Here is a 26739-nt window from a genome sequence, read left to right on the forward strand (position 1 = left end):
CTATATTTTCTGGTTTTTGTGCCTTCAGCGCAGGAAGCGGTTCGTCTCCGGGGAAACACACTGAGAAAAACCGTGGACTTAAAATTTCAACATAATTTTGTGAACTGTGAATGATTCAATTAGGTGTTCTACCTAGCATTAATCACTTATGTGAAATACACAGGAATTAAACTGTTTATTATTATTGGAATAATGCAAAATAAATAATACCTTGGGGTTTTAACAAAACAAACATGCACACTTATAGCAGATTCATCATTTTTACAGAGCATAAAATGTGCAGAGAGAGAGAGAGACGTAGAGAGAGAACAGTACATTCATGTCTCATTTATGCTTTCAGAAAGTACGCAGCCGGTCACTGGAGGACGTGGTCATTCTGAATGTGGACACAAACACCTTGGAGAGTCCCTTTGACGACCTGCACAACCTTCCCAGTGATGTGGTGAGACACGCTCACAATTACATGTGGACTTCCCATAGCTTCTCACCATTTACTGTCTCATTTCGCGTATGACACACAAACTTTCAAATCTTTTTTTTTTTCTTTTTCTTTTTCTTTTTCACTTGACGTCTTTACAGTATAAACACACATTTTCTGGTCCTCCATGCTCGTGTTTGTACGCACACACATGCATAGGAAAACACACACACAAACATACACATCCAGAAACTTGTCAAAGTATGGCTCTGTCCCCTCCCCACATCATTAATGACTGCAGTACTGGCTCCTCAGATTGTGGCTGTCTAAAGTAAACTCCCGTCGCGTCGTATGACGCTTGAAGGCAAGCAGCATTCCCCGACCATCAGAGGCTTCTGGGAAAATGTGAAACTCCCTTCCCTTCATCTCCATCCATTCTAATCATTATTTCACAAAGTCTTGCATTTCTGCCTGCCCACTGGCACGTTTCTGAGAACGAGAGATAGGAGGAGGGAACAACGCAGAGGAGAGAAAAGAAAAAGGCAGAGATGGGTGATTTTGTTGGGGGAGAGAGTGGAAAGAAAGGGGCCAATTACCAGTGTGGGCAGTGAAGCCACCTGCCAGCGCATCGTCTCTTTAATTAATGGAGCACTGACGCTGGTCAGTGCTACAGGAATCATCACCATGGTGTCAGGGTCACTCACACATTTACACACATTTGTACACACACACACATACACACACGCACACGCACACACCTTCAAAAGGGGAGAACAACACACATGCTTGTCTTCTCTGTCTTTGTCCAAGCAGGAATCTGTTTGTTTAGCTATTCTTCTCGCTGTGTGTATTAGAACTCCTCTGTGAGGCGCTGAGGCTGCGGACGCACTATTACCCGCGCCGCTAACAGTAAATACTCAGCCTTCACCGCCTACCGGACTCCTGCCCTACCAGCAGTACATAATTCAATCCGCCGCTCAGCCGACTCCAGACCTGTACATACTCCTACACTTATGCTCAGCCTATTGCGACTGTATTCGTGTTTGTTACTGTGCACAAATGTATGATTTTTTTTTTTGCACACTCTGTACATTTTACTTTCAGCTTTCTAGCCTGCTTGCCTCATTGATTTAGTGATTGTTGGGGTTTTGTGGCACCTGTCTTCTTGCTTGTCTGTCTCCCAGCACGTTCCACTAGCCTGGACATTGTTTTACACCCGGAGTTTCTTTCTTATGCTTCTTTGCATGTCTGGCTACTATTTCCTCACTTCCTGCCCGCCTGCTTCTCTGCACCCAGGGACAGAAACCTAAATTAAATTGCAAACTAGGTTTGTCATAAAAAAAGAGTCAGGGCTTTTGAAAAGCGACAGAAGCGGAGAGAAAAGCCTTTGTCTTTGCTGTGTGATAAATTAAGTGGCAGACTTGGTGCCTTTTTGCTTTGATCCCATACTCACCATTTTTCCTGACTAATGACAGAACATAGCCTGCATTTCATGTCAAATTACGCCACCTGAAACGGAAACTTCACCGGCATTAATATATTTATTGTAACAAATTGTTGTTGTTGTTTTTACTCCTATTCATTTTTTTCCCTCCTGTCTCCTCTCATCTTTTCACAGAGGCTAGTAGATTAATAACGAAGCGAGCAGGTACTAATTGAGTGGAATTCCAGGTCTCTTGTTAGTTTGCTTGTTAGTGATGAGGACATGCCACATGGCATTTGATGTTTGTTTACACACAAGGAGATGTTTGAGGTATTGTGCAGTTTGTCGAGCGGAGGCCTGAAATCTTGATTAATGCTGAGTGATTCTCTGTCTGTGCTGAGCCGCCACACTTTGTTTCTTTGCTATTAAAACCTCTCGTCATTTCTCTCTAATTCTCTGTGTAACACCGGCTACTTGGCACTCTGAGCAGGCTCCATTCAGTATGAAGCCAAAGCCCCGAGACCCATGAAGTAATGATTATTCTAGCTTAAAAAGCCCGGCATCACTTTGTATGAATATATAACGCACAAAATGGATTAAAGGTAAAGGCCACAGGCAATTTTTGTACGTGTTTCAAGTTTAACTAAGAGGGAAAACAAAGCGCTCTGATGTTGATTTAAGCAAACCTTTAGAGATCCATCTAATTACGACGATGCAGACTTTGAGCACATGTGGACTCTATTATGGGGCTCGGCTGACCAGTGGCCGTTGCTTTTAGCAGGTTCAGAGTTCACAGTTGTCCTGAATTAGCTGCTCTCTTTCAGACAGGACCCCTACTCCAACTCCTCCAGTGCCCGCCCCTTAACGGTCTTTTCTCCCCATTTCACACATAATATTTTAGATTTATTGACTATTACAAATGCTACTACGCCAGTAGCAGTTCCGTTTAGCAAAAGAAGGAAAAATCTGAATAAGAGTGCAATTGGTAATGGGTCAACAAAGGATGCCACAATCTTTTCAGAGTCACATTTGTCTGTATGTAATTTGAAAATGTTTCTTAAATCAAATATCCAATATTTATTGTGTCTTATTTTTTTTAATGCATAGACAATGTTTGCATTGGGGAAATAATTTTTCACAGCATTATTATTATTTAAACTTATTTATTCTTTGGTTTTTCTGAATTTGTTTCTATATGCATGATATTTTATATTTATTGTCACTGTAAAAGTATCTTATTTTAGTGAATATATTTTGGTATTTGTATGTGAGCATGAAAAAGTTTCTTTGTTGCTATAATTATATTTTGTGTAATATTGTTATTCTCATGCAATGGGATAATTATGGGAAAATTGATATTTAATTAATTTTCAAAAATGGTTATTATCAGAATTAAGCATATTTTCAGGTAAACTTAAAGTTTCAGTAATTCCACAGATTGGTGTTAATCCCAGAGAGGAGCTGCTTGTGTCACTATTATCAGTGTGTTGACAAGCATGCTGAAAAGCAATACCCAATAAAAAAAATAAATAAATAAATAAAAATAAGCTGTCGTGTTTCCCTGGAAGATCAAGGTATTTTTGTTTCTTTTTCCAAGATGCACAGTTCTGCTTCCACGCAGAGATTGTGCTGATAAAGTTATAATTGGCTTTTGGTTGGTGGAGCTGTTTACCTCGCTAGTCATTAAAAGTAACCAGGAATAGCAAATTAGATGTCTGTTAATTCTGAAAACAAACAGTGTGTGACTGAATCAGATTGTTTTTTGATCCTAGCAATTGATCTCAAACCAATGAAGGAAGTTTTTTTTTTTTCATGTATTATTCTTTCTGTGCCACATATTCAAAGTGAGGTGGTACAATACAGCTTACATTTTATTTTCAGATGCTCTCTCTCACATCACAGCCTAATTCCTTCTATTCTCCTCCTCTCTGCCTCTCGCTACTTTGCTGACACCGTGTACCCATACACTCCTAGCCTTCATACATTTGATCATTTGTATTCCCAATCAAGGGGGAAATTTACAGCATACACTCCTACTTCCTGTATTTCAAGCCTGCATTTGGAGGTTTACAAATGAATGAGGGGGTTGAGGTTGTGTCTGTGCTCCTCTCCTGAGATCACCTGGCACACTTAATCAAACATCGCGGCTTTAATTTGGTGTTCAGTTTCCGACGCTTCCAGAAAACAACATCTACATCATCATCTACAGCCGACAGCCGGCACACGCGCACACACACACACACACACACACACACACACACACACACACACACACACACACACACCACACACCCAGAGAGAGAGGAGAACTCACACATCGTCGTACAGGATTGTTCATTAATGACATTCAGTTCTAGTTCGGCAGGAAACTTTTGCTACTCACAGGTTTTTGGTTTGTCCGCCAGATTTGCCCATTTTCAGTTTCACTGAGTTTACTGGTGTGTTCCCACTCTTGTGGAGCCAGCGACAGTAAAGCCCCCCTCACATGCTTCACTAACTACATGGCTGCTCTGTGCTGGGAATGTTGTTGCTCCACCTCAGTTACATACTGTACTTCACCAGAAGTCGACCCTCGCCCTGTCCGCACGGCGTCCAATAACAACGTTCCGTCATGGCGTCTGGCTCTTTTATGATTATTGATTCTGTTATTAGACAAAAGGTAAAAGTGGATTTGTGATCGTTTGATGCATTATTTTCACATTGTAATTGTTTTAAGAGGCACTGAACTGTGCGTATACCCTCTGCAGCGTTCGCAGCCGTTCATTTGCTCATGTGGAGTTTAAAAGCTGCACTTCATTTTCACATAGTCGTTCTGCCAGCGGTTCAGTCTGGATTAGAAGTCAAAAAGGGAGAGCAGCATCACCCACTGCGTTAGTTATTGAAGTGAGAGATGACATTTAGCTGTAGTTAATTATGTATGCAAAACTCAGCCGCTCAGCTGCTATAAGAGGTCAGCTTGACAAAGTAACCCCACACCGGGGAGAATCTCATGGCAACGAGATAGCCCTATTAAAACACACACACACTCACACACACGCACACACTTTCTCTCCCCTTTGCTTTCCTCGTCTCTCTCATTTTGCCTACTGTATTGGATTGCATCTACTGAACAACAGTTCAACACTCTAAGGAACTAAGTATTACTCATTAAATGCTTTAATCACTTATCTGTTGGGTTTTTTTTCCCCCATAATGGATCTCTATTTAAATAATTTTACTTGACTAATTTCTTGTTCAGTCAAGTTATTTTTAAAGTCACACCTAACACTATTAGTGATCTTATTTGGTTAGCTGTATGAGATGGTAGTCGGCTCCACCCCATTAACTGAAGTCATTAAAAAGCTTTATGGTTAGAAAATAGCGGGTAATCTTTTCTTTTTTTGAATCTGAAGACATCCAATATTTATTTTTAATTGAACGAATGAGCGATTTTTATAGATTTCAAGTTACGTCTGTGTGTGTGTGTGTGAGAGAGAGAGAGAGAGCATACAATGGCGTTCTGTGTATCTTTGTTCAGATGTGTGTATGTGTGCACACATGCACGCATATGCGTGCATGTGTGCGAGTGTGCGTGTGTGTGTGTGTGTGTGTGTTCTTGTATTTCTATCCTTGTCGGGGCCAAATGTCCCCACAAGGATAGCAAAACGTGGAACGACGTGCCTTGTGGGGACCTTTTTCCGGTCCTAAGTAGGAGAAACAGTGTTTTCTTGACCATGTTGTTGTTACTGAAAAAAGTAAAAGTGCAAAAACATTTCTTTAGGGTTAGGCTTTGTTGTGGTGTGGGTTAGGGTTAGGGTAAGGGTCAGGGTTAGGGGCTAGACATGAATGGGAGTCAATGGACGGTCCCCACAAGGATAGAAATACAAGACTGTGTGTGTGTGTGTGTGTGTGTGTGTGTGTGTGTGTGTGCAGTTCAAACTGCAGCACATCAAAAGAAAGAGGGAGATTTTCATAACTATTTTTTTCTTTGTAGTTCTTTAATTGCGTCCCCATGGCTTTCTTTCCCTGGACAGAATCTTAAACAAAACATTGTTTTTTGTGAGAAGAAAACCTAACTTTTATTCATTTTTTAACAACAGACAAGTGTCAGGGTTATTTTTTTTATTCTGTAGTTAAAATTTGAAGTATAATTCTAGTTATGTATTAAGGGTGTGTTTATAACTTTATTCTCATTCAGATTTTTTAAAAATAATTTACTCAATAATTATTGTCAGTCTGTCTCTCTATTTTCGTCCTTTTTTGTGTTTAGATTTTGTCGTGATTGAAAGTGGAAGTTAAATGTTTCACCGGCTGATGTATTTCTTTCCTGTCAGTCAACATTGTTCATTCACAAACCGAAACGCACCATTTCGTCAGGTGAAGCTTTAAAACTCCGCATAGCAGCAGCCTCACATCGTTATTGTCTTTTTATTATTTGAAGGCATGCAGAGCTTGTCTAAACACACAGTGGTGACTGAGTGTCTTGCATGCTTTGCCTGCAGCCTGGTGTGAGCCTGGATTTTTGATAGATGCTTGCTCCTGCACCGTGGCTCCATGTGCGCGTCGACATTCGCAGTCACACAGATGCCTGGTGTCGTCTACAGTGGTGTCATCCCTTACAGTCATTCAGGGATCATCATTGCACCTGCTAATTACCATCTCCAGCTGGAGAGTTAAATGGAGATCTGTTCTATGTCTGACCTTTGACCCCATGCTCTTTATGTGACGCACTTCAAACCCTGTTTGGGGCTGGCTGGGCCGGGCCTTAATGAGGCCCCATGTCTGCCCTCTGAGGGCTGTGTGCCTTGGATGCCCTGCTTTCATCCCCGACCATCTTCCCTTGATGTAAATCGAAAAGATCACAGCTATGGGGAGAAGACCTGTACTGGAAAGGCCTCTCTGCATAGATTATGAATATCATAACTCAACAATTTTTTTTTTTCTTCCCTCTCCCCCAACCGCAGACTTCCCTCTCTCCTCCTGCCACCCCTTCCCTGTACAATGCTATAGTTCTAATTGGACCCAATGGGGGACTCTCTGCCTTTGATCTCATCACCGCCACTGTGACTTTACACTAAAAAATGTCACTGCCAAATAGGGTTATCACCTGTAGAGCCTGGCCTTCCTCTGATGTCTGTGCGCATCTCGTTAGCTTCACTCAAACTGTAGAAGTTAATTAGTTTGACAGAGCCATTACCGTGGAGGCCTACCTGATGATTGTGGCGTAGGAGCCACATTCAAAATCCAATTACTAAATACACATTTATTTTTGTGTGAAAATGCGCATGGTAGCAGCATGTGCTTCCATATCTATTAGTAAACACAGTATTAATTTTCCCGCACTTCTGCTTTATTTGATTTGTTATATGTGACAATTTAATTATTCGCTACATGTGACTGAAGAGATTTTTTTTTTTAATGCTTAACCCTTCCAGTGAATAGATGTGAAACTTTGAACACATTGCATGATCACCCATTTTTGTAACACTGGGAAGCAACGTGCAAGTTATTGTGTCCCCACCTCATTAAAAAGTGTATGCCTCTGCAGTGCTCTCAGCCGTTCAAAGCTGCTGTACAGAACTCTGCTGTGTGCAGAGTAAACTCCGCTATCCCGTCTTCTCTGACAGTCTTTGGGGTATGCCTCCCCCTCTTAGACTGACATTGTGTTTGCTTTGATCCCCCCCACCCTCACCCTAAAAAAAAAAAAAAAAAAGACAGTTTAATGATTTGCAAGTATGAAAAAACTCAGTGAAAATGCACATAAATATGAAATATTAATTACAGAACGGGCTTTACACAAACATAAAAGCATTTAGCACAATGAGTGAATATGTAGATGACACTTGTTAATTTAACCGTGATAAACTTTCTGTTTGATTCCTGGGAGCATTTGCAATGGCAGCACAGGGACGATGTGGAGAGTGAGAAAGCCCAGGGGAGAGGATTCAACACTGTTCGTTTTGTCTCTGTCCCAGTTTAAGACTGCCACTCTCTGTCTTGCTTCCTTTCTTTCTCCCGCGGCCTCTCTACTCCTCTCCGCCTGTCCTCGGTGCAAGCTGTGCTAACACTTTGTTTCTCCTCCTTGAAGTTTCCCAGATAAGCTAATTGCAGATGCCAGACCACGACACCCCTCCAATGCCGCAGCTTCTCGGCATGTGGTCTCTGGCCACCTCAGATCGAAATATACCTGCTCACATTTTTATTTCATCTCAGAAGAACTGGATTCATTTAATCATAGACACAAGCGTATTTTTTTATTTGTTTTGACCCCGCTTCATACTGCTGTCACCGGTGGTAGGATTAAAACGATGCTGCTGTGGAAATGAAAAAGCCCGTCAATTAACATGTGAGATTCTTCCTCTGAATTCTGGAGATCCCTGTACACAACCCACATGTTGCACTCTTTTCTACCGCAGCTGAACAGACTAGTAGTAAATGTAGCAGGACATCAAAATGAAGAGGCAGACTGCTGACCAAAGAGTTTAATTTGGATATTTCACACACACACATTTTATTTTTAGCCTGAAATCTCTGGATGGACTTTAAGATTTCTTGCCAGTTTTCACACAGTGGGTGTGAGAGTGGTGAAGTAGGTAAAAGAAATTTTCTCCCCAGGAGAATGGGCACAACTTTTCATCATTATCATTTGCAAAGTAAAACAAGAAACACTCGTGTGCATCGCCATTGACTTTAGAAGTTGTGGGCTATTTTTTGTCAATATTTCCATAATATGCATGGAAGATGATCAATTGATGCTGAAGGTATTGGAACGGTTTTGTTTTTCCAGCGTGTGGTGCATATATTGTACTTTTTTTTTTTAGAATGCAATTTCAATGCCATGCTATGATTAACAGCCTGCTGCATTACAGTAATCTAGACCTCCTGTGCAACACAGTCAAATGTGCTTTTGTGTTAAGCTGGCACAGCCCACACGTAGAGCGACAGTCCCTCACTATCCCTGCCTCCTCCTCCTCGCACTGCCACAACACAGTCAGACTACTGCTGAGCAGGTGAGGAGAGCCTCTTGACAACTTCCTTCCCAGACTCCCCAGGGCCCGGTGGCCAGGGTGAATCTTTTGTCATCCTAAAACAAGCTCGGGCCTGCTGCTCCTCCACTCTCGCCTGGAGTCCTAGAGACAGAGCCAGGAGAGGGGAAAATAATTAAAGACGTTTTATGTCAAGAATCCCTTTCTAGAGGGAGTCCGGGAGCGCCAAGAGGGGAGGGGAGAACAGGAGGACTGGAAAAAACAAGCAGAAGAGTAGGGCATAGAGCGAGAACTGAAAAAGCATGAAGGTGATGGGGGAGGGCAGTATAGAGAGGAGAGGGTGAGAGAGGAAAAGCAAAGATGCGAGTTTCCATTTCCTCTCTGCCGTCTCCTCCCTCTTGCCACCCCGTGCTCTGCTCAATTAGCAAAGCAGCAGGTGCTCCCAGCAGCACAACAGATAAGCTTGGAGGAAAGGCTGAAGCTTTTCCCTTTCTTTTCTTTCCCTTTTTGAGATGACCTGCAAATGTGATACTTCACACCCAGAATGGGCTAGCTGTTTCCTCCACCAATTTCAGAGGTGATAATTTAACTTTTTACCCCTCAATCTCTCCCTTTCTCTCCCCCGCACCTCCTCCTCTCCCTCCACTGTCTCCCACCACTCTCCATCTCTTTCTCTGGCACATTATGTTTTCCACCAGGTGTCCTCGCTGAAGAGCAAGCTGAAGAAGCAGTCAACAGCAACAGGGAGCGGGGTGTCCAGGGCCTTCCTCAGAGCACAGGCCGCTTTGTTTGGATCCTACCGGGATGCCCTCAGATACAAACCTGTAAGCATCAAGTCTCACTGATCAGTTAAACACTTGAACTGTGAACTAAAATCTTTTTTTGGCTGTTTCTTTACCTATGAGTTTTGGCATATTAACTTTTTGGGGGATTGTTTTATTGTTGAACAAAATGATACTCAGAAACTTCTTTGAAGCTTCTCACCTTTAACTCATTAGGGCCCAAGGTAATGCTCGAGTATATAGCGTGTTGCAGCATGCTGGCTTTCCCCCAAGAGCTTGTTAGAACATGATTTGGCCTGTTTTCCATGTGTTTTTCTGGAGATGATGATGCATTTCATGGCTCATATGTCCATAAAAAAGGTACAGTACAAACACATTCACATTGCATCTCGGTTTGGAGGGCTATGCACAATTGCCTCCAACTTTTAATAGCTTTTAAGATTATTTTTTTCTTTAAAAAAAAAAGTTCTTACATGCTACCTTGTCTTGTCCTAAGTTATGGAGTTGAAGCACTAAAAAGCACCATTTTCCATTTACCACAAAGGGATTTACTTTTATTGTTCACGTTTTTCTTTATTTTCTTGGTTATTTACATTATAGATTCTTGTTAAAGGTGTCAGAGCTCTGAATGAACACTTATGAAATTCTGAAGGAAACAAAAAAAGTCTGAAATAACTCAAAATATGTTTTATATTTTAGATTCCTCAAAGTAGATACCCTTTTCTTTATTGACAGTGCTGCAAACCCTCGGCCTTCTCTCAATGAGCCTCATGGTGTAGGCAAGGTAGCCAATGACAGTCCATCATAGCTTTAAGAACTGAAGGTCAGTCGGTCCAGAAAAATCAAAAATCTTCAATGTGTCCCCAAGTGCAGTCACAAAAACCATCAAGTGCTACAATGAGACTGGCTCAAGTGAGGACTGCCCCAGGAAAGGAAGCCCAACAGTCACCTCTGTTACTGAGGATAAGTTCATCCGAGTCACCAGCCTCAGAAATCACAAGTTAACAGCTCCTCAGATTAGAGCTCAGACAAACACCATGCAGAGTTGTAGCAGACACAGCTGTACATCAGGAGACCGCACCAGTCAGGACTTTATGGTCAAATAGCTACTGGAAATCCACTACTACGAAAAGCATCAAGCAGAAGTGAATTGTTTGGATCAAGAAACATGACGAATGGACATTAGACCAGTGAAATTCTGTGCTTTGATTTGATGATTCCAAATCTGAGATGTTTGATTTCACTTGCTGTGGCTGTGTGCAATTCAGAAAAGTGACCAGAGGAGGTGTGATGTGAAGCCCTTTACTGGTGATACTGTTGGAGATTTATTTAAAACTGAAGGCACACTGAGCCAGCATGGCTGCCACAGCATCCTACATACCATCCGATCCACTTTGTGTTCAGCTGGACCATCCTTTAGTTTTCATCAGGACAATGACTCCAGAGACACCTTCAGGCTGAGTGAGGACTATCTGACCAAGGAGAGTGACGGAGGGCTGCACCAGATGGTCTGGCCTCACCAGGTTCTGCTCTAAACCCAGTGGAGATGGTTTTGAATAAGATGGACTGCAGAGTGAAGGCAAATAGGCCAACAAGTGCTCAGTATCTCTAGAAACTCCTTCAAGACTGTTGGAAAACCATTTCAGGAGACCACATGATGGAGCTTAATGAGATAATGCCGAGTGTGCAAAGCAACAATCAAATCAAAGGGTGGCTACTTTGAAAAATCTCCAACATCAAACATGTTCTCTGTTATTTCACAGTTTTTTGCTACATGATTTCCATGTGTTCATTGATAGCTTTGTTACCTTCAGTGAGAGTGTCCAATGTAAATGAATGCCAGGTTGGGCTGAGAAGCTCATCAGCTGAGTCAGGAGGAGTTATGCCACAGCAATGAAACCTGGCATGCACTAAATTCAACATTTTGAAAGTGGAGCTAATACTATCGTACACCGGTTAAATTTAGTCCAATAAATTGTTTCATAGTATAAAATCTTTGTATTTAAGTAAGGAAATTGAGCAAATAATCTGAATACAAAACTGTTTCGAGCATCATATTTCAGTAAGTAGTTATAGCTGCGCTTCTCTCTGTGGCCCGTAAATATCAAGATATCCAATATGGAGTTTGTAAGACCACAGACTCTGATCCACAGGCAAAAGTATTAGCAGATGTGAATATAATAAATTTGCTCTTCAGTATGTGTAGCGCATCTTAGTTTGGGTGAGTCAAATTTCACAGGCGTCTGTTTAGAGTGGGCCAGTTTTGACTCAAGGTAAAAGGTGTGTTTTCAGTGGGAGCGCAGAGCTAAGGTGGGCCTGTCTGAGGCAGTGAAATGTCAGAGGAGCTGAAAAGAGCCAGGACGTTCCCTTTGAAGATCCCTTTTAGCCACCTTTGGTGTTAAACTCTCCTTTAGTGAGCCCCCCTAACATTTCTTTTCTAGATCTTTTCTACTTATCAAGTTTGAGTCAGAGCAGAGCAAACTACACCATGTCCTGTTTGTCAAATAGCAAAGCCTTTGTTCCTTTGGCTTTGAGATTAATTGGACTTTGTGGACTCCCGGAGTCAAGATGCTACATTATTGATGCTGTCTCTCTTTTCTCTGTATACAGACAGTATATGAACAAACTGCCTCCCCTCTGACAAGCGCCGAGACTCACTGTGTGTATGTGTGTGTTTGCGTGCCTGCATGCGCGTGTGTATGAACACAACATGCAGAGATTTCTCAGTTCACTTTCACTCGCGCCGTGATTTCTTGCAAGTGGTCTGTGTAAAAGCCTTTGGAGTTAATATGCACGCTAACACATAAACATACACACCCTGAGCATGCGATTTATTTTAGATACCAGCGATATTCTTTATCACTTGGCTTGTCATTGTTCTTAGCTGAAAAAGTGAGCTTCCGAGACGAAGCCGAGCTGCACACTGTGGTTCACAGACCCATATGTCTTGACAGAAGGAGGGGTGTGGATGCTTGGTTGGAGTCTTGCTGAGTTGTAAATGAAACAAAACTGGAAAACTATAATGAGTTGAAAAGCAATCAGCTGATTATACGGGCATTTTTTTTTTTTTTTTTTTTAGGTCATCATATTCAGCTCATGTTGATGTTGCCCTAGGTGCCTCTCAGCAGCTCAAAGCATCACACGCCAGAAGGGGGGGAAAAAAAAAGACCCTGAAATAGCAGTTCAAATTAGTTTTTACTACTGGTGATGAAGCAAAGCTGAATAGGTGGGTGGATGTGTGCTCTGTGCTATTTAGGAGCAAAATTATTTTAAACTCTACACAGCCAGGCACTGAACAAGTCAAGATCATCCAACCTGATGTGGAAACTCTGGGTGGGGTTGGAGTGTCATCACATATAAGAATATTTTTGACACAAAACCTCTCTAAGTGCGTGTTCTCACAGTGAAATTTACAGTGTCTTCAAAGACTGTTGCAGATCCATGTAAAAAGGCAGTTGAGTTTGGGGAAAAGATGCCTTTAGAACTGAATTAAAAACAAAAAAAACTGAATAATTCAGCTCAACAGGAGGTACAAATGAATATGAACTAAATTGGACTCTTTCTTAATCCTTAAATGTTAATTAAGCATTGCCGAGGCCTGATTCAAAGACAGCGAAGCCATTATAAACATATACTGCAGCAGCTGTAGACCAGGATACAGAAATTAATCATTAGTCACGTTAAAACATAGATGCAGCTGCAATTTTTCCATAATATATATTGTTGTTAATGTTAAGTATTCATTAAGTTTACAGCTAAGACATGTTAATCAAGCTTCACAACCATCTTAAAATAGATTAAAATAATATTGTTTCACTAAATCGCGTTAAATTGGACTGAAGAATTCAGCCACACTATAGGAGTTGTACGTCAATGTAGGCTTGAGAATAAAGCAAAAAGCATTTGTTTGAAAATTAAATCTGTCTTTTTGGACTGTTATTACTAGATTTTTGCTTATTATCTGTTTAGCGTTGTTTGCTACATTGAGTGTAAAGACTGTTAATCTATAAGTGCTTCAGCGTTCAGCCACAACTTTTAGAGAGACAGAGTAATCCTTGAAAAACTTTTGTGATGTAAGTGTAAATGCACTCCTGTTGATGTAATTTGGGCCATGGTTATCAGCCACACATTCCAGAAAATCAGGTTATTCTCTAGTGCTGTTGGGTTGTTTTTATGTGCCACACAGCGCTTGTAGCCTAGAACAGACAAAGCACATTGTTTTACTTCAGAGGAATTTAGAGCATCATTGAATTGTGTGAGAATTATGTTAATTATGAGAAAACATGAATTGGAAATGACCGCGGGGCGGTGTGGGTTTGGCCTGCAGTGGTTCTGTTGTCATCTCTGTGACTATAGCTCACAGGCCAACAGGCATGATGTAAGAAATAGTAACAATGTGATAATGTGTTCGTGTGTAGGAAGTTTACTGGGACACTGTCTTCTGGTCCGGGGGAGATCATGTGAGCGCTGCCAAGGGACCCCGTTTAAAGGAGATGTTGTACACTGTTGTTTCCAGCTTATCCTCTTCTTCCTTCCTCTTTCCTTCCTGTCACACTTTAAGACAAGTTTTCTTTTCTTTTTTTCTTTTAACTCGCTAATGAAGAAATCAGCTGAAATCCTCCTTGCTTAGAGAAGACGTTTCATAGTGCACAAATGATAATATTCTGAATGTGTGAGCAGTATGAATCATATTATTAATAACACTGTTCAGTTTAGACCCCCTGCTTTTCAAGGCAGCAATGCATCTGCCCTACTTCCCGTGAATTGTATTTGAGCTTTGTAAACACGGTGGAAAGACAGATTGGCACAAAATGAAGTCAGCCAAAATGAATGAGAATTAATTGTTTATTATAATTTTTTGCCAATTGTGTCTTTGGGGACTCTGCAGGGAGAGCCAATCACATTCTGCGAGGAGAGCTTCGTGAATCATCGATCGAACACCATGAAAAACTTCCTGTCCATGGCCGTCAACCTGCAACTCTTCAAACAGGTACAAACACCTGACATTACACTCTGCGTCTTCTCACTGTCTCCAGGTGTGACTTTAAGTTGATTACGTTGAAGTCTGTCATTCTTCTGTATGTGTTCATCTAAATTGCCTTTGCATTGAGCTCTTATCAAAGGTCCTTCTTTGAGGGAGTTTTAACTTTGCAAAGTAAAGACTTTGAGGCATCCAATCTATTTTTCTTTCTTCAGTGTTGTGTGATCAGACTCACTGAAATCCAGACTCTTCTAAAAGTTTGACTTATGTCACTTTTATTATGTATTTTATGGAATGCTTTTTTTTTTCTGTCTTTTGAGGGTAAAGTGTGTGTGTGTGTGTGTGTGTGTGTGTGTGTGTGTGTGTGTGTGTGTGTGTGTGTGTGTGTGTGTGTGTGTGTGTGTGTGTGTGTCTGTGTGTGTGTGTGTGTGTGTGTGTGTGTCTGTGTGTGTGTGTGTGTGTGAGACTTTAAGTTGGTTTTGTATATTATCTGCTCATTTATTGTATTTCTTCTGAGAATACTAACTGATCCTCACTTTATTTCAAGCTAATGACCTTATCCCTCCATCTCTCATAGTTTCCCCAATAAACAGCATGTATTTCACATTCAGACAGTTTGGTACGTGGTCCTAGTGGCGCATGCATGACCACCATCTTGTGCACGTGGCGCACAAGCATACTGATGGTGGCCCTCTGTGCACGGCCGACAGCGCGATCAGAAATTACGGAATGTTATGCTGCTTGTTTGGCAACCTCGGGAACTCACGTATGATTGGCTCTGGAACCCAGAGGTGTGACGTCTAGCCCCGCCCACATATCATAAACTTTAATTTTGAAAGAAAAAAACGTGACTAAGACAATGTCGATGGAGACGACAGATTGTTTGAAGGACATGTTTCTTCACTGACAGGTGAAAAATGGGAATGATTTAAATGTTTTTTGTAGTAAATTTCTTACTTATTGCACCTTTGATTAACAGAAGGTAGAATGTGAGCAAACTGGCCCAACTGGCTCGACCTTGCATGTTGTCAGTTCGGACAACATGCGACTTTCACTCAAACTACAGTTTGAGTGAAAGTTGCTTCTCCTGTCAGTAGATGATACCAGAGGTCTCCTCTCAGCAGCCATGTTTTTCGTCTGTTGTCTTACAGTTGGCAACATGATGCTTTGGTTTGGATGCATCTCTGATGCATTGCCACTTTTACTTCAGTGCAATCAGATCACCACTAAAGCTGTAAATAAGACCTTTGTGTGTTTTTATCCATTAACAACACAAAGTGTTGTTGACAATCTCATTGCTTATTAAAAGTATTCACATTACACCCCTCTGTTGGAAAAGAGGGCATTTGGATATTCTTGGATCCAGATCAGCTGCTGTCACAGAGCAAACTGACCAAGGCACAACTCCACTCATTAATCAAGAGACAGCAGCAAATGGAAAAGTTGACCGAGTTCTTACTTGGTAGGTTATTCTGTCCCTTCCCATTAGCATCACTTTATTTTGGTGCAGTTTATTTTTTTTTTTAACAGATTTGTTTTTGAGAAGGGTGAAAGTCTTCAGTTTCAAACATGAAAGTTGTCTCTCTTGGCTGCAGTAGTGTTCAGAAAACTGTCAACAGGGCAACATTTAGTATCTCGACAGTTTAGCAGCTCAGACTTAGGAGGAATGTGGAAGAGAGAGGGACGGGATTACGGACGGTTCCTGACCCCAAAAAACAGTTTACGGTCGTTATCTCTGAGAGCACATCTTAATGTCTCTCTGTTTGCTCAATTTTATCTGGGGTACAAACAGAGCCAGGATAAGTCAGCCCTGTTAAAAACTTACGGACTCTAGTAACCCCTATGAAGGCTGTGTGTTCTGTCTTTTATTCGCAATCCTTACAGAAGCATAAAGTGTGAACAAAATTGTGCCCTCAGATGAGAGAAGTTTAACCCCAAAGAATTTAACATCGACCACGAGCTGCCACTGTGAGCTCTGCTGTGTATGTTTGTGCTTTATGTTTGCATCAGGAAGGCTTCATTCATGTATGGTTTCTCTTAAAAATCACTCATGTATACTTAATATGTTTTCCTCTCCAAATCCCCTCAGTAATACTAAACTTATTGGAGCCAGAGCACAGAGAAACGACACCTCTGGCTCTGTAGAAAATATCCTCTCGCCCCTTGAATTTTTCTTTGTGCTCTCTGACCCATGATAGTAGTGTGATTTACCCCCAAGAGTACAACGCTGCGGCCCTCAATCAGCCCTTTGTTTCTCTGGACACTCCGTTTATAATTTTCCCAGGCAGAGCGGATAGTTAGCAGCAGTTCAAAGCGTCCTCCCGGCCGGCTCCTGCCTCAGCGGTAGCTTTGGGAAACGGGGCCTTATCTCCACCTCCTCTTCCAGTGCAGGGGATGGGGCGAGCTTATCTCCTCCACTCCTCTTTCTGCTAAAGTGAGAGGGGCTGGTGGTTCGCCTGAGCGCTGCTCTGGCCATGAACTGTGCCCGCTTACACACACGCAAACGGCACTGAACCTGTACAGCCACACACTCACACACACACACACACACTCATTTTATATGGATAAACATTCTTTCTGAAACCAGAGATATTTTTGATTTTTTTTCCTCTTTGTTTTGCAACCCAATATTTATCTTAACCTCTTACCCCGATTTGTCTTTTCTTGGCAAACGATATTACGCATTGATATGACTTCTCTAAATTGATTGTTGACTGAGGGGAACCACAGGGTGTCAGTGCAGCGGTTTTTTGGGGGGGTTTCTCGTTTCTCAGTGTAAACAAACAGGCTGTGTTGCTCTGTTATCAAACCGCCTCAGCACAGTCCTTGGTGCTCAACTGGAGGAAAGCTGTGCATAATAGAACCTATTGAGCAATGTGTATTATGTATTAATTTGGAAAAACATCCAAATTCAGAGAGCTTATACCGTCTGTTGTGGCAGACTGAAATTTAAACCACGTTGTTGGACCACAACACTCATTACACACATTCTGAACCACATGTGTGTAATGCCAAGGTGTTACCTGAGTTAGAGGTGTTACCAGGAAATTGCTTTTCTACAGGTGCTTTATTTGTTGATTTAAGTGTTTTCATTCTCCGGAAAACACCTTCTTTGTTCCATAATCAGCTGCAAATCAGAGCCTCATAAGGTGAGCAGCATGGAGTTGTTAATGTAGATTCAGCAGCAGGTTATTACTTCTGTATGAGCTAAATGGCTGAGTGAACACAGAAACAGTTGTGCTGGCACGAGATTTTTTAAGGCCAGCAATATACCATTTAATACCCTATAAGAACACACCTCTTATTGTTAATTGTTTTTTTTATGAGCACACCTACTAAATCAGGAAAAAAAAAAGTGGTATTACTGTGGCCTAATATTTTTGTGTGTGTCTTTTGTAAAGATATTTAGATCAAAGCACGTTCAGGTTTTGCCTGATGTTTAAAGGTGACCAAAAGCAGGAACCAAAAGTAATTTTATTTTGTTTTTGTATGAGCGACTGATAATAAGTAGTATTGACTGATAGTAAGTCTGCACTAAATATACACACAGACTTAAATGTCATAGATTCACCTTCGGACGCTCCTTTCTTCCTGGATCCCCACCTCTCTCTCTCTCTCTCTCTCTCTCTCTCTCTCTCTCTCTCTCTCTCTCTCTCTCTCTCTCTCTCTCTCTCTCTCTCTCTCTCTCTCTCTCTCTCTCTCTGCAGAACAAGTGGGAGAAATGTTTCAAAAGAATGCGGGGGGAAATCTGTCAACATTAACCTGCTTCCTATCAACCATCCTCAGCTCCCACACACACACACACACACACACACACACACACACACACACACACACACACACACACACACACACACACACACACACACACACACTGAGTCAATGAATGCTCTTTGTCTTATTGACAAAACTAAGCCACTCAGTTTCACTGAATCTGCAAGGGGACTTGTACTCCCATAATTTACTGCCAGAAGTCTTATGTATATGATTTCTGCTCTTTCAATCAATAATCATCCGCCTTGTGTTGTGTCTATAAATGTGATTGCAGAGGTAATGTTTGAAAGCAAAACCAAATAATTTCAAACTTCCCCACTTGGTATATCTCAACAGTTTCAACAAACTGGAGTATTATTCTTTGTGTAGCAGCAGTTGAGTAATGGACACACTTGAAATGCAGCTGTTGTCCAGAATACATTTCATGACATCTTTTTGATGTCTTGCATGTAAATTTTGAAGTGTTTTCTTTTGCCAGCATTTTCCCAGACTCGCTTCAATTTGGCTGAATGTCCCTTTTAGACTAAAAGAAGGTAACGTCAAGCTGTAAGCTGAAAATTTAACTGTGCAGTCATTTCTACAGTAATATACAGAATCAGTTATTTTTTTAAATAATAGTTTTCTTGAACCCTGCATGAGCCCTCTCCAGCCATTTAGTTGGTGGCACTTTTACAGTCTAAAGTGATCTTATAAAACAGATCTCTTGTAAACTCTGCTTCTACAGAGGTGATAATGTTTGGGTTAGTCTGAGATCATGAGACAGGTTTTAATTTAATCACTTGTTTATGATTCCAGCTGTAGGTGGCAGTGATATTGAACTGGACAGCAGTATATGTCGAGGTGTTTCTTATACTTTGGCAGCTCTGTTAGCGTGGATGGGAGGGGAAGAATATTAGGAACACATTTCAAGACAGTGCACTCTAATCCACCGTCCACAACTCCAAAAGAGATCACAAGTATCGCCCTCTCCGACTGCGTCAACAGAAACTGAAACATTGTAAGCTCAGTCGACATAGAATTTATGGCAGAACCGGGTTCAGAGGTTGAATAAATCTACACGGCTGTGACTGACCGGTGAGCGAGTCCGCATGCTGGTAGCCAGATGGAATAACTCTTCCTCCACTGTACTGTCGGCAGCAGCAACAGGAAACAAGATGATATGTAGACACGAGGAGATGGAGCAGGATTTGCCTCCAAGTTTATCACTCTATGTGTCTGGATCTCAGATGAAGTTTGCACATGCAGTTTGGCTGTAGTTTACCGGTCCAAGTCAGAATCAACATCAGATCTTTGGGAGTGAAAACCTCAAAACATACTTTACTGATTGTGACATAAAATTTACGGCTTCCTAGTTTCATCTCCTTTTGTAAATATTATTTTTCATTTGTTTGAATTATTTTTTCTAAATTCAAAGACCAAGCTTTACCTCACATTTCTTCTAAAAATAAAAGAAGAAAAAACGAGCAGTTTTATTTTCTTAATGTTTCCTGCATGAGCTCATAAACCCACGTGTGTGTGTGTGTGTGTGTGTGTGTGTGTGTGTGTGTGTGTGTGTGTGTGTGTGTGTGTGTGTGTGTGTGTGTGTGTGTGTGTGTGTGTGTGTGTGTGTTCTTGTATTTCTATCCTTGTCGGGGCCAAATGTCCCCACAAGGATAGCAAAACGTGGAACGACGTGCCTTGTGGGGACCTTTTTCCGGTCCTAAGTAGGAGAAACAGTGTTTTCTTGACCATGTTGTTGTTACTGAAAAAAGTAAAAGTGCAAAAACATTTCTTTAGGGTTAGGCTTTGTTGTGGTGTGGGTTAGGGTTAGGGTAAGGGTCAGGGTTAGGGGCTAGACATGAATGGGAGTCAATGGAAGGTCCCCACAAGGATAGAAATACGAGACTGTGCGTGTGTGTACGTGTGTGTACGTGTGTGTGGTGATCACAGTCTGCTATTGTTGAGTAATGTCTAATTAAGGCCTACAGTGAGGCAGGTAATCTGGCTGTGGTTGGGCGTGGGGCGGGGGTATAAGTGGCGGCTTTGGCTTGGTGATGATTTGGGTTGATTATCTGCACTAATTGGACCAGCCGTGTAGTGGAGCAGTGGTTGGAACCTGCAGTCTCACCTCTCATTAAAATGATCTAATGATGAGTTTCCAGCTTTTCTGACCAGAGGAGCGGATGGCCGTGTCGGTCGCTAGTTAGCAGGCTGTCCCCTGAGGACAATCACCTCAGAACAACCTATATTGTTGTTGCACTTTGGACACGCTTGCGGGGGCGGGAGGGGGATTGTAGCCTTTGTATCTGAGACCATGTTGCTGTCCGTTTTTTTTGTATTCGAAAGAAAAGTGTACCATTTGTTGTTGTTGTTATTAAAAACCTTAAAGAATGCTTGAAAGGTAGGAGGTGTTGATCACTAATTAATGGAAACAGTCAGAAAATTCAGCTTTAAATGCAGATGCTTCATTTGTTTACATACTTATTATTTTGGATGACGCCGTTGCAAATTGCTACCTGCTTTTTCCTCCTCCTACCCTCCCGCAGAAAGTCTAAATAGGAAAATATTTTTATTTCAGTTGGAAAACAATTAGAAAGCATCAGTCAAATAAGCCACTCTTGAGAAAGTTAACTTTTCTACATTTCATAGAAACTTGATTATTAAAAATATACGGTGGGTGTTTTTGAAATAATTAAAGTTACTGCACTGTAAATGCATATGTTTCACAGTTGCACAAGAAACTTGCAGTGACTGACTAACTAATGGCACAGCGCAGAGATTTGCTGATACTATAAGCAATGGGACAGGAAACTAACAGCAACTTGGGGTCAGTGTGGTTGGTTTATTTAATGGAAAACAGTTGGCCATGTGTGTGACTGAATGATATACACTCATAATTGTTTTGGTGATATTTGAAGATTTTCTTCATGTCCAATGTGATTTATAATTCAAAAATATCTCATATTTAAACTGATCTGCACCAGACTTCTTGTAATAAGTAAATAATATAAAGATAAGAGCTCTTGTACGTTTGTTGGCTTTCATTTAAGAAAAAAAAATTTGAACACAAAAACTTTCTCCTTTCAATCCTGTTGACTTTTTGACTTTAAAGATTCACACAATAAACTTCTCAGCCCTTTTAAATGTAAGCAATGCTGTCCGTTTACTCTTTGAATCTCCAGTGTCCTGTGTGTGCCAGTGTTTGTTTGCTTTTGGCTGCATAACATATTTATGTGCATTTGTGCCTGTCCTCATGAAATGTGTAGCTGTCTCGCCTGTTGGGTCTATATTTATGAGAAGGAGTTTTATGCGCTCTACATTACAAAGGGAGGAAATGAAACTTCCTCATGTCTCAGACAGTGTGCAGCATGTCGTCTGCTGCTCTAATCCCTCACCTGCTCCGCATTACCAAATCCCTATTACCTGCAACCCACCTAATCTTGGGATGTAGTTTCCGTCAGGTAGGATTAATAACACCCCTCTCTGGCTGGAGTGTTTGTGTGTGTGCGTGTGTCCCACCTCCTCACCCCCCTCCACCCTTCTTTAATAAGCATGTTGTAATTTATGGTTGTAGTTCATCGACGGACGGCTGGCCAAATTGAACGCAGGCCGTGGCTTCACTGACGTGTTTGAAGAGGAGATCACAGAGGGGGGCTTCTGTAGAAGTGAGTAGTGCAAGATTTGTCTATCCTCAATTAGCTGCATTATATTTATTTGCCATATTAAATTCAGAAGAAATATTTTATCATGTTGCATATTAAACCAATACAAAGAGAAAGTATTAAAGTTAAGCAATGCGTAAACACTCATTTTTGGAAACCTTGTGAAAAAATGAAGATGCAAAAGTATGTTTATTAGAATATCTTTGGTTTGCTGCAGTGAACCTATAATTGTGTGTTCAGTTTTCTAGAATAGGTTAGAATATTTTGAACAAACTACTATAAGAACACAAGAAGTTTTAAATGATGTTATTACATTACTAATAACAATAAAGTTCATTCTCATTATTACGTGAATGAACTTTATTGACTTTTCAATAACTTCATTGTTTTATGAAATCTTCTATTATCTGCTCTTGAAAGTGGTGGAAGCTTTTAACTTTTCTTGCCTTTTTACACACACACACACACACACAGCAGATCACTACAAAGATTTGGAATTTCCTCCTTTGAATGTTTACATATTTATAAAAATCTATAAAAGTAAAAAAGTAAACTAAACCTCTCAAGGTAAATTTCTTTACAGTATTGTTTGTAACAATTGCTATTATTATTATTATTATTATTATCATTATCATTATTATTATTATTATTATTATTATTATTGGAGCTGAAGAGACTGTGAATCTGATTTAATGTGGCAAAACAAGCCTGACACAAGAATTAATGGCATTTTGTCTGGATTGAGTTTAATATGCGTGAGACATCGGAAGTTCAAGTGTGAAAAGAAAAAAAAACTCCCTCCGGAGCTCTCCGACAAATTAGGTTGTTTTGATCGTAACACTTCAGGTTGTAGTTGTATTTACTTTGCAGGGAGGGGAGGGGGGAGCGCTGCCATCCAGATGATGCAGCTAAATATCCATCATCTTATTCTGCTAATCAGTTCTGATCCTCGCCCATCCCCACACTGTCAACTGTTATTCTCTTCCTTGGGCATTCGAAAGCAAATCTGTTCCACAAGGTCCTCACTGATCCACTATTTCCTATTTGGATGTTTTTGTTTTTTGTTTTTTTTTTTGAAACTCCATACAGTAATAGGATATTATTGAACACATAAGTGACATTTTTTTAATTTAATTATTAGTTTTTAATTCACAGCCTTTACTTTTAAAATGCTTGAAATGAAGTGATACTACACTTTAAAACTGGTGACAGTGCATGGCTGTTTGTGTGTGTGTGTTTTTTTTTTTATAATTGCCTGATTTAATAGAGTTTTTTTTTTTTTTTTTTTACAAACTGAAATGCGCATTTGAATACGAGTGTGTTACAATAAACCATCTCAGTTTCCTCAGTCAATGTTAATGCTGAGTAACTGAGTTCAAAATGATTAATTCATATTTTCTCTCCTTTCTACTTCCCTGCAGGTAATTCAAGGTCCTACCAGCAATGGATGCACACTGTAAAGGTAGCCACAGAGCGTCCTGTACATCATACACAGGAGCTTTTATCAATAGTTTTTTTTTTTCTTTTTTCCATGTAACACTTATTTCATTCCTGAGTTATATTTAATTGAGGAAGTGATTGACACAGCTCAGTGTTTGAAGTCCTGGTGTTGCCTCTGGAATGAAGGGGCTGCCTGGATGTACGAATCCGGCTGGAGCGTGGTTTGCTATGTGTGAAGCGGCGCGTGCAGCAGGACAGTGGAGACAGACAGGGAGGGAGACAGAAGTGATTTGACGTGACAAGACGTCCTTCGACATGACATGTTGATCTGGCAGCAAACACAGGCGTTACTCCGCTGAACCAACCCAAGAACATGCATCTCTCCTTCCTTCATCTCTTTCTGTCTCTTTCCTCCTCTATTTTTCTCCCCTTATCTCTCTGTCTTTATATCCTTTACTCTTTTCATCTCTGTCACAGCAGCCCCTCTCTCTCTCTCTCTCTCTCTCTGTCTCTCTCTCTCTTCTTCTCTCTCGTTCACTCAGTGAGTATCTCTCCCTCGCCCTCCCTCTCTCCCCACGCCGTCAGCTAAGGCTGAATTAGTTCTCTAGAGTGCTCTTCAAAGGTTTGTTAAAGTTCACATTTCCTGACTGACAGGGATCTATAAGAGGGGCCTTCACCTCGGCCCCTCTCCTCCTCTCCCTCTGCCAACTACTGAAACGCCGCCTGCCATTTACTCTGTTTAGCCGTTTAGCCGAAGCTTTGTGCGTACACTAAAGAACAAACAGCAGAGGAAAGGAGTGAGATGCCAAAGGAGAGAAACAGCAACTGGAAGAGTGAAAAAGAAAAAAGGCACAGAGAGATACCGGGTACCATAATGTCACTCGGCACAACTCAAAGCATGAATCAATCATGCACAGTCCCTCCCCTTACTGTTTTAGGCTCCTTCTAAATAAAGACCTCCTCACTGTTGTGAATCACGTAGTTTATCATGGCTGGCTGGTGTCATGCTTTCCTTACTGTCACCAATTTTTTTTTCTTTTTTTCTTTTTTTTTTTTTACTGATGCTGTATTAACAGCTGCAGAGGTTTTCATTAAAATGTCTGTACTGTCTGTCTCCACTGTTACAACTATCACAGTAGAATAATAACTACAGCGTAGGTAAACAAACTGCACATTATTGTGATGCTGCCATGTGCATAAATCCAAATAAACCTGCAGCATGTTAAGAAAATGCAAACCTGCCCAATTTAATATATGAAGAAGTGTAAAGTAGCATCAAAAAAAGAAGAAAACATGGTTGATAAGCCTCATCGCTTAGCTATAATCATAACAAGGTAATGTTAAAAATGTGCAGAGTAACATGAGAGAAAAGCAAATGTGCAAATCGGGATGAAAGACGTGGAGAAAAAAAAGGGAAGACTGAGAAATAATGTGAAAAAATGTGCAATAACATTGGGAGATGAAAAGGAAAACTGAAGTATCTAAAATACATGAAGTAAAATAAATATGCAAAATAATATGTGGAATACAAGCAACCAGTAGATAACATGGGGAAATTAAACGTGCAGAATAACATGTTGAACCATGTGCAGCCTAATTAAACTCAAGGTCAAAGCCATGCATCGTGTTCATCTGTTGCACGCTTGAATATTGATATTTAAATTTTTATTTGTCCATGAATATTCACAAAATAAATCACAATGTGATTCAGTTTATATTATTACTATTGAAATATTTATAGCTGCAGGTTCGTTTGGGATCTCATCAAGATTTTCCATATCTGCTGATGACTGGCAGATAATGATACCATTTAACATGCCACTTTTCTAAACAAGTGTGAAATATCTCTTCGATAAAAGGAAAATGTGCAAAATAACATATAAAACAGACAACTGTAAATATGCATTTTATTTATTTGTCACACTTAATATTTCAAACCGCTGAAAAGCAGTGATTGTTCTAGATTGTCAATAAAGAAACTCCAAAAGACCATCACAATACAACTGAGTCGACAGCAACGCTCAGGCCGTCCTCTGTGTGTTTATGAATAATTAATTTACTCAATACTTGTTGTGTATGTGCAAGAACTGACTGTACGTGTGTGTAAGTGACTGACAAATAGTCTTCTGTGTTCATTACAGAGAGGAGGAGCCCTTTTCAACACAGCTGTGACAAAGGTATTTCCTGCTGCAGCCGTGCTTAATGAGTCGTCACATCTGCGATGCTTAATGGAATGCTTGCGTTCATTTGTACATAGCAGGGATTTTTACATTTTAAAATTGCTGGATGTAAATCACACATGACATTTCGCTGAAAATTCTTCAGCATGCTTGAATATGTTGAACGTTGACATGTAACTTGGTAAAACTTGTAATTGGGTGTTGAGCCAGTGGGAGCATTGTTCATGACTGGTGAATGTTTGATGAGCAGTAGCATGTCGTTATGTGCTGTACAATAGGTGGTCAGGGTGCCCTTTCATGTTAACGCCTCCCGTTAGTGCGCGAGGCTCTCTCATCCAGCCTTTTGTCTCAGTGTTTTTGCCACAGGGATCAAAGCATGTCTTGATGTTACATGAGACCAGAGCGGAATGCTAATGCAATATGTTTTGATTAGTAATTTTTCTACGTGTGAATGTGTGCACTGTTCCTACCTCCTAGGCCAAGGATCACGCCAAGAGGGGCATCCGAGACATTAAGGGCAGACTCAAAGCAAGGGTGAGCTGCAAGGACCTTCACACCTCTCTGACACACACACGCACAAACACTTAGAGGCAAACACACGTGTACACATAATTCTGTCTGAGGCCGACAGACACATGCCTCCCTCATAGAAACAGACAGGAAAGCTGCTTTACATGGAGTGTGTGATTCTAACAGAGGGGTCTTTTAATGACTGTTGAAGCCTGCTTAGTGCTTTGTTCAGGGCTGTACATTTTTAACCAGCGCCCCTCTGGCTATGGCCTGTCATGTCATCCGAGCCTCGGCCCTTCTTTCACTTTTATTGTCTGCATATTTCATCAGTGAGCCTGTGATTTCCTCAAAGCTAATGTAACGAGGTGTATGTTTCCATAAGCCTGATGGATTTGATAAGGCAATAGCAGTTTGATCTGTCAGTGGGAAGCTGAGGATAGAGGGCATTGATGATGAACATGAGGCGCACGCACTCCTCTGCTCTGTGTATGCGCACACAAGCACCGTGGAGGCAAACAGAGGTGTAGAAATGTGTTTGATTTTGAAGTTAAACAGATTTCCTGTTCGTTCAGAAGAAAAATGGTTTTATGATCCCACTTAATCAGCCACGCATTTGTGGTGTTGC

The 26739-nt window shown here is 41.0% G+C and overlaps 1 protein-coding gene across 3 annotated transcripts in view; it reads left to right on the forward strand.

Moving 5' to 3' along the window:
- The window catches only part of dennd1b (DENN/MADD domain containing 1B), a 114966-nt gene that overhangs the window by 72532 nt on the left and 15695 nt on the right, over positions 1 to 26739 (forward strand). For all 3 annotated transcript variants that reach the window (XM_030083691.1, XM_030083692.1, XM_030083693.1), the window contains 7 exons: positions 341 to 442; positions 9505 to 9630; positions 14477 to 14578; positions 21897 to 21987; positions 23406 to 23446; positions 25566 to 25601; positions 26082 to 26138. In XM_030083691.1, the coding sequence (XP_029939551.1) occupies positions 341 to 442; positions 9505 to 9630; positions 14477 to 14578; positions 21897 to 21987; positions 23406 to 23446; positions 25566 to 25601; positions 26082 to 26138 (555 nt within the window). The remainder of the gene's footprint in view (positions 1 to 340; positions 443 to 9504; positions 9631 to 14476; positions 14579 to 21896; positions 21988 to 23405; positions 23447 to 25565; positions 25602 to 26081; positions 26139 to 26739) is intronic.

The sequence above is a fragment of the Salarias fasciatus genome, chromosome 23 (genome assembly GCF_902148845.1).
Source record: "Salarias fasciatus chromosome 23, fSalaFa1.1, whole genome shotgun sequence".
Classification (NCBI taxonomy): domain Eukaryota; kingdom Metazoa; phylum Chordata; class Actinopteri; order Blenniiformes; family Blenniidae; genus Salarias; species Salarias fasciatus.